General features: G+C 45.9%; 1 protein-coding gene and 1 long non-coding RNA gene across 2 annotated transcripts; both read right to left on the bottom strand.

Annotated features, from left to right (window-relative positions):
• Nucleotides 1-2,256: 2,256 nt before the first annotated feature.
• LOC127305200 (uncharacterized) lies at nt 2,257-4,330 on the bottom strand. Its single transcript, XR_007853731.2, has 4 exons — nt 3,817-4,330; nt 3,113-3,273; nt 2,622-2,701; nt 2,257-2,544 (listed from the first exon to the last, which is right to left on the bottom strand). It is a non-coding gene; the product is annotated as an uncharacterized lncRNA (long non-coding RNA).
• Nucleotides 4,331-5,938: 1,608 nt separating this feature from the next.
• On the bottom strand, nt 5,939-6,648 carry LOC127309144 (uncharacterized). Its single transcript, XM_051340113.2, has one exon. The coding sequence runs from the start codon at nt 6,586-6,588 to the stop codon at nt 6,202-6,204; it is 387 nt and encodes a 128-aa protein (XP_051196073.1). The 5' UTR covers nt 6,589-6,648; the 3' UTR covers nt 5,939-6,201.
• Between the last annotated feature and the right edge of the window lie 2,238 nt (nt 6,649-8,886).

Here is an 8,886-nt window from a genome sequence, read left to right as displayed (position 1 = left end):
TACAAAGCTGTGCAAAAAATAAAATAAAAATTTGACATCTACAGTAGTTGTGCAAATTATCACAATCTTAAAATGTGTGAGATTTTGTCATTTTCATGCAACCTCCAATATATGGTATCTCAAGTTCAATTTTTGCACAATTATAGAAATCAACATTGTATATACCTATATTTGCTTCAGATTTTTTTCAAACTTTCGAATGCTATTTTCGAATATTAAAAACACAAAGGCTATGTGTAGCCCATACTCCAAAAATCCACACTCACGCTGAAACCTCTTCCGCCTTTAATTTTGCAAGTAGATGTTGCTCCTCTCTTTTTTTGGTAACTCTTATAACACCTTTTACTACTCCTAGGTTAGGGAAAGCTAAGAATTCAACGAACAATTTAGATTCAATTCAACGATGAAGATTAGCCCCTGAAGCCAGCAAGACGTAATTGATTTGGCAGTATTGGCATACTACTCTAGATAAAGTAGGATGCATAATCATGCAAATTAATTCTAATTCACTAACCCCAGTGTTTTGGTGCCTAGAAAAACAAAGAATGGTTTACTTATCTACAAGTTTTAAAGTGATTGGCATTTTTAATAACCGTTCATCCAACCCGATCTAACGGTTGTAAATAGACGGAACCAAACTGACGGAACCAAGAATATGGGACCGGAACCAAAATATGTGGGACCGGAACCACTAATATTTTTTACGAAAATTATAAAAAATGAGCATCCTTTTAAACGGCCAAAACATCTGATAAACTGCACGAATCTTAAAGCAACACATAGAATGTTTTTCATCCGATCCTTATACGACAACAAAATCAAAGCCGCACGCACATCAATTGCGTAGCCATCGCATGGTTGGGATGCACTTTTGTACGCACATCGGACAGTAATGATCGTATGCACATCAATCCCATTATCATGTCTCTCTCAATCGTTTGTCAGGCTCTTATCCTCTCTCACCCTCTCAACCATCCCCATTTCTTTCCCGGCGATCCCCGCGACGGAGCCCCAGTTGGCTGCAGCTTCTCCAGCCATAGCTCCCTCAACCGTCCCCTCGGTCCGCCTCCACCCTGCGTCGTCCTTGCTCGTTGTCTCCGCCTCGGCTTTTCTGCGTCTTACAGGAATCGGAGCACCTCCACCGGCAGGACTATAACTGTTGAAATATATATATACATGTATTCATTGTAGTTATGACTATATATTCTGTAGTTATGACCGGTCCGCCTCCTTCCTTATATAGTCGAGGACGTGACCTATATATATACCCATATGCACCTATGAATATATTGTGCATTACAACTATTCTACATGGTGTCAGATACCGATCGTTCCTAACCTAGCCGCCGCACACCACCCCCCCCCCCCTACCCGTGCGCCGCCGCCCTCTCTCTCCCTCTAGCGTCGCCGGCCCTGTGCTACCACCGCGCATGCTCCCCCCTCCACGCCGCGCCGCCGCCGCGCCTCCCTCCCCAATCCCCGCGCCATCGTAGTCCCCCGCGCGTGCGTCATCATGTCGCCGGTCTCCAGCGCCAGCAACCCCTTCGCTTTGGAAGCCTCCGACGACTTCTCCGTCCCCAACCCCGCCACGCTGCGCGAGATTCACATCACCGATCACGTCCCCGTCAAGCTCTCCCTCGCCGAGAAGAATCACCACGCCTGGAGGACCTACTTCTACCTCCTCTTCCGTGAGTACAACCTGCGCGACAACATCGACGACTCCGTCGACCTCTTCGCCCGCCGCGACCCCGACTAGCTCGCCATCTACGCCACCATCATCCGTTGGCTCTTCCTCACCATCTCGTCGGACATCTTCAAGACTGTGGTCCGCGAGGACGACGACGCGCACACGGTCTGGACAAAGATCAATGGGCTCTTCACCGACAACAAGCTGCAAAGGATCGTATTCCTGCAGCAGGACTTCTTTGGCACGTCGCAGAACCACCAGACCCTCGACGCCTACTACCTGAGCCCCAAGGCGATCTCTGACGAGCTTCACGGCCTTGGCTTCAAGATCGGCGATGAGATTCTTCTCTCCACTCTTACTGCAGGGCTCAACGAGGATCTCGGGGACGCCGCCTCCAACCTCACCCTCATGACCGATCCAACTTGTGAAGAAATCACAGATAGCTCCAAGATATATTCTTTTGCTTGTGAAGGAAGTCATATAGATTACCTCCTGACATGTATTCTAAAGCAAACAAACATAATTACAATTGTAAAATATCAGTTGACAGGAGATTACAGCTTGCCTGGTAATACAGAAAGAGGCCTCCAATTTGCACTGTCACAAACGAGTGGTAGAAGTTTATACAAACAAACAGAAGATAAGATAAAACATACAAAGGAGATCACTGATGTGATCCCACTCAGCAGTGATCTTACACACACAGGACAAAAACATAGAATGAATATGGAGAAAAGCTCCTTGTTTGATTCGTAGGGGTGGTTCTCGTGTAACTCATCCATCAGGGACTCAATCGGCATCGCTCGCAGCGCTCGTGGATTGTGATCATAAGTGATGACAAAGTTTCAATATAGCAGCTGCATATTATATACAGGGTAGTATGTGTTAATGATACAAGGCAGATTGGGACAGAATATAGTTATGGTGTACTTACTGTATAGCCATCTGAGGTCCACTCCATGATATCCCATTTGATAGTGATGTTCCCATTTGGATCAAGAGGGTCATAAGCTTCTGCAGAGAGATGAGATGGGAAAGTTTTAGAAGGAGATATCCTAGTGCCTCAAATTAATTAATGTACGACTTGGTTACATGCGTTTCAGCTTTCAAGGCATCTCCTCGTTCACATCAAGTTCTTGTGTAAATGAAAAGAGCATAAAACCCAATAAAGATCAAGATTTGCTTGCTACTCACATCCAATCTTAGAATCATGTTCATCGCAGGAGTTTTTTCTCATATGAATCGAAAAATGTGCAGAAATTGCTACTCCAGTTTCAGTGCAAGAAAAACGTATTCAGAGTCCTACTAGATCAGAGTAAGCTATCTGAACGAAATGTTGAAGAGCAAAACAGACATAAGACCTAACTAAAGATCTAATATTAAGCTATCAGAACGAAATGCAGATAAGGTATCAGTGAATAGTACCATCGGGTGTGCCATGGACGGTAGTGCTGGGTTCACTGGCGATGGCCCTGGCATCGATGGAAGCTGAGAAAGTGATGGTCGATGTCCTTGTTGACGAGGAAGCATGTGTGCTGGTGGCTGCAGCTGAGGCATGTTTGGAGGTTCTGGCCTATATTGTGCATCTTTACCATGAATTGCAGCAGGTGTTAGTTCAGGCATCTAAAATTCACCCATACCATGACCAATAAAACTAAGCGTTGGTCACCAGATGATACAAATTAAATTTTGAATTGGCCTTCCTTGTCCATGCATATGACAGTGTCAGAATTGTTCAGTTCACCTACTATTCATTTTCTATCTGCCTAGTTGCTACCAATCTATCGATAGTAATACATTTAAATTAAATTTCTGTATATCTAGTGTATTATAATCAAATACACAAGCTCTACAATCTAGGATATTCCTAAATGGAGGAATTGTGAAAACTGAAATCGAATGGGCACCCATGCCATATGCCTGGGCATCATGAAGTTATTAATCTCTTCATTCTTCAGGCTTACACAAAGATGCATTTCTTATTTGCAATGAAGAAGTACACATCTAACTCTATTTCATTTGACAGGAGTACACCTCAATTAGGGACTAGAGATAGAAATACCAAAACACTGAATTTGACTCTTACGTTTTTCAGACGCTACTGAATTTGAGCTGAGGCCTCGACTGACCTTGAGAGTTGAGGCAGTGGCATACGATCCAGCGGGCGAGGGGGGCGGTGGCTGCCTACTCCGATCCCGCCTGCGAGGAGGGGGGCGGTGGCTGCCTACTCCGATCCCGCCTGCGAGGAGAGAGGCGGCGTCGCAGCGGACTAGGCCGCAGAGTAGAACGTCTTAGGGTTCCCACAGATGCCGACGGGGCGGCGGCCGTGATCCCGTAGATGAGGAGGTGGCGGCGAGCGATCCCTCGGGCCCGCTCTGGCTTGACTGTTCGATCCCAATCCTTTACATGAGGACGACAGCTCCGGCTGCCGTGGAACAGACGGGTACCCCGTGCAAGGTGAGGCAAACGTGACGGCGGATGACTACTTCGGCCGGCAGGCCAAGGCGGCCGACTTCCACTCTCAAACTCGGCCCACGCGATCCCGTTTCCGATCACGGACGACATGGTCGGCAGGGGACACGAAGATCTTGGCCGCGGCGGCGTTCTCTTAGAACGGCGATCCGTTTTTCTTTTGAGAGTAAAGAGATCCCGTTTTTGATTGGCCTAGGTTCTCGGTCTTGATTGCTAGGGCCAGGTTAGGTCGACCGCTGGATGTACGTTTTTCGATTGTGAATCATTATATCAATTTGATGAAATGTTATGATTGTTTTAATCAACGGTCACGAAAAATCGAATTAGACGGAACTCGTACGGAACCAAAGTTCCGTGCCAATCACTGTAAAAAAGCTCTTACTTATCTCTTTTATTAAGCCTAAAGCTTCTTATGAAGCAAGCATGTCTAAAATTCCGGATAAGATAAGCTACTGAAGCTCATATTTGCATATCACTTTCTGGTTTCATGCAAGATTACAATGCTAATTCAGAGACAAAATTAGTAAGTTGTTGTCACGTGTAGACTCACTAGTTGCTTGGTTGACTTTTTATGTTACAAGTAACAAATAACAACCTCCAAAACTTGCCCAATAAATAAAGTAATAAAACCACTATCGGGAAGATGTACTGACGAATTCGAACAACACCAGGTGGCAATGCTCAGCGGCAGCACGGTCGTACCATGGCGTCACGCGGTGGTCTTGGGGATGAAAGTGAATGGCCTCTCTTCAGCTTGTTTCTGAACGTGCGGGATTTTGCCTCGTGTAGTTTAGGAGGTGAGCAGTAGGAACACTTTTTTGAAATGGAGGAATCACCCAGGCCTGCATCATCAAAATGATGCACACAACCATTTATTTAAAAAAAAATCTTGTTACACCAGAAAAAAAGTTCTCATTCCGAAATTATTAAGCAGTAGCATCTTTTTGCCACAAGTATAAACAGCTCGAGGCCATTAGCTTGACTAAAATAAATGTCTATGATTATTTAATGGTATCACAAAATGCCTCTTAATGAAATGTGGAGAATCCTGCTTGAAAAAAGAGAGTGGGTGATCTTCTTTTCTTTTTTTTTTTTACTTAGAAGGGGAATATTTTTCCCAGTTCGTCAAAGCTCTGTCATCCGATTCTAGAAGAGCCACTGTGAACCAGTTCTCTTTGGATCTAACTTGGAAAACTTGGTGGGAGAGGTATTAGTCGACATTAGATACGGCCAAGAATATTCTAGCAGCGTGTACACCGCGTTTGCTCAAGGCAGTGGAAAATGCCGAGAAACTTAACTTAACCGAGTCACACCTAATTAAGGCGGGCAAAATCATCTGGAAACATCAGGTCCGACTAGTAAACAAAACTGAAGCCCACACGCGGACACCACATAAAGAAGGTTGCTTTCCGATCAGTTTGGTCTCATGGGTCCCCCGTGAGTGAACTTAACTGCATCTCTGTGGACCAAAGCGAAACAAAAGTAATCATTTTTTTAAACTAGCGCATCAAAGATGAAGAAAAGATTTTTTGCGAGAGCACAAAGATAAAAAAAATGTTTTTTTAAATTTCGTTTTGCAGGGAGGAACATGTTTTTTTAGACGAAACATTTCTGCAAGGGAATTAACACGAGCAAGGTAACCTCATCTCGATTCTCGGAGGCATAGAGCAAGTAGGAATTTCTGGTGTAAGAAGAAACCTAGAGGTTGTTGTATTGTACCATTCACGTCCATCAGTAAAATCCTCAGAGCAGCACAAAGATGCAGGTCAGAAGGTTAGATTAGCACAAATTAGGCTGTTTCATTCATCTTGGGGTAAAATTCACAAGAAGCATGTTCAGAATCGGTACACCAGTAGTGCTCATATCATCGATAGTACTAACAAAACATTTGATCGAGAGTAGTACCCAGTCCTAGCTAGCTGCGAGTGCCATGGCCGGCGCATCAGTGATCAGTGCATGCGTGCGTGCGCGCAAAATAGAGGCGCACTGTCCACCACCGTGATCAGCTACGGGCGAGGCAGCGGAACCGGCCGGTGCCGGCGTCACGAGCTGGCGGCGGCGAGGCGGCCCAGCCTGGACAGGCGGGGCTTAAACTCGCGGCAGCGGCCGCCGGACGACGGTGGCGGGCTGGCCAGCAGCCGCTGCAGGTGCGAGCGCAAGACGGGCCGACAATTGCTCGTCGCCCTGATGCTTCCCGCGACGCCGCCGCCGCCGCTCTTCATCATCCCCGGCACCGCGGCCTGCTTCTGCGAGGCGCGGACGAAGACGGATGACGGCAGTGGCCGCGCGCGGGGCGTCCGGTGGCGGCTGCACCGGAAGGAGCCCGGGTGGTTGGTCGGCGAGCAGAGGCAGCTGAGCTTGGAAGCCCTGCAGCCCGAGGCCGCGTCGGCGCCAGCGCCGGTGGGTGGAGAGACGGACGGGTAAGCCATGTTTGGTGTTGCTTGGTTTCTCGTCGGAGATGAGGCTGAGTGCGGCGGTTTGGGTGGCGTTGTGTCGCCCTTCCCGTTTTATAAGCGCGGTGCCACTACTCACGGTGGACACAGGAAGGCGACGTTTTCCTCGATCTCAAGTGCTCACACGCGCCTGGAATTCTCACTTTACTGTAGTTGAGGTTTTCTAAGCTTAGCTTGGCGCGTAATTTCGTGCCCGTCGCTGCTGTTCTTCCAGAGTGCGGACACGGTGGAGCATCGGGAGCAAGCTGAAAGTAACCGCCCGGGCAAGGTGCCGACGCGCCCAGCGTATTCTGTATTTCGAAAAACTCGCTGTCAGTAATCAAGGGTGAGTCCGTATCCAGATCCAGGGATTTGGTTACCGGTTGAATTACCACGGTTGTTATATTGTCCAGCTATCGGATTTCTCTGCTCTCTCCGGTAAATTGACATCTTGGCAAAAAATTCGTGACTTACTCCTCCCCCTCGTCGCTGAACTAACCTAGGTACGTCGACGGATGGGTATCCGAGAATATTCAGAAATTTCCAGAGTTTCAATTCAAATTTTATCCATAAATCTCCTGTGACTACCACCAGTAACCATGGGTAATGTCAATGCTAATTGCCTCCGTGAGAATAATCAAATGGCAGTCAAAAACATTGCCGATATAATCGACTTGAGAACTATCGACTTCTCACGCTCTATCTTCGGTGGACAACACATGGTAAAGCACTGCAGCAGCTTACCTGAATAGAACCCGATCAACTGATATTAATAAAAAAAATAAACCAAGAAATTTCCCATTTGCGCGCTCACTCTTTTTTTCTCTCTTTCACACGGCATGTTCTTTTTCCAGAAATTCATACTGGCACACTTTGTTTTATCCAAGACGCCGACATCTCTAGTTTCGGCACAGACCAAAAAACTTATCGCTGGGATCAGTAGCTTTCCTAGTCCATCGTCCTACAGCTTAACTGGTGGTTACATGGGCCATCGGTGTGTAGCTAGCGGTGGGCCCCATCAACATTGCTGATAGCTTGGGCCAGGGCCCAAGGGCATGGCAGGCAGGCCGGCCACGGCCAGGCCACACTAGTACGTCTCTTTCGTGTGAAGCCAAAAGTAAAGTCAGCGATGGCGATATTAGCATGGAGGAGGCAGGCAAAGATCTCCGAACATGGACGACAACATCTTACCAGCAAAAATTTCCGTTTGATACAGCTGTGGTGAAAACTACTACCTGATAGTTAGTTGGGACTTGGGATCCCATGTGCCAGCAACAAACAACCAACATGGAAGCTTGATCTTCACCGAAGTTTGTTTCGACCGATCTTTGTGGAAAATCTGCCAACATTCAATGGTTATCGCGGGGATATCTTCCTCCTCTAGCTCCCATATCATTCTTTCTTCCGTAAAGAACCTGCCTAGCCTCAGCATCAATCGATGCGTACCGCTCTTTACTTCATTACTCAAAGAGATTATTACATCTCATAGATCGTTCAAAGTTTTGATATGATAAGCCATCTAAAAATAACAAGGAGCATGTAGCGCCTTTGCACCACTATTTTAAATGCCTTTCAAACCGCCAACTGCACTAGCTGTAAAGTCCTTGTGCAACTTCTGCCAACCGGCTGCACCAAATATTTAGACGCTTGGCAACTGCTAAAGAAAGAATCACATATGGACGAGTGAGTGAGCAAAGAAATTCTAACACCCACAGCAGACCGTCGCACAATTGTAATCACACTAAAAGGTAAGCAATTAAGATCGGTCCATCTATAAATTGCCGCTGATGGCAGTAACTAGAGAGCGCACAGCTATATATGTAGAAAAAGCTACTCCTTCTGTGTCAGCTAATTAATTTAAGAAAAAAGTTTGATCGTAAATTGGTTAACAAAATATGAATTATATGTCACAAAAAATATACATTAGTTCAAATTCAAAAAATAAATGCAATGATTTTTTTTCTTACATATAATTTATATGTTTTTGATCAAATTTGTGATCAAACTTATTTCTTGAACTACATGCCTGGACAGTATAGTGGGAGTGCCAAAAGTTGCTAGAATATTGTACCGTCGAGAATCTGAGTGGGATAATGGTGATCGAGTATGATTTATAAGGACCTATATGTATGGTGGAGTCCTCGATCATCATATGTAGCATGCGATAAATTAGGAGCCATTCAAGAAAAATCAAGATCAAGCTAAGCATCTAGTTCACGTGTTGATTGACATAAGAGAGGAAACACGACTTTTACTGAACTAGAAACCGCCAGAAGTTGTTGATGATACGAATAT

The sequence above is a fragment of the Lolium perenne genome, chromosome 6 (assembly GCF_019359855.2).
Source record: "Lolium perenne isolate Kyuss_39 chromosome 6, Kyuss_2.0, whole genome shotgun sequence".
In the NCBI taxonomy this organism is placed as follows: domain Eukaryota; kingdom Viridiplantae; phylum Streptophyta; class Magnoliopsida; order Poales; family Poaceae; genus Lolium; species Lolium perenne.
The sequence above is the reverse complement of the archived record's forward strand: the minus strand, read 5'-3'. Positions and strand labels throughout refer to the sequence as shown.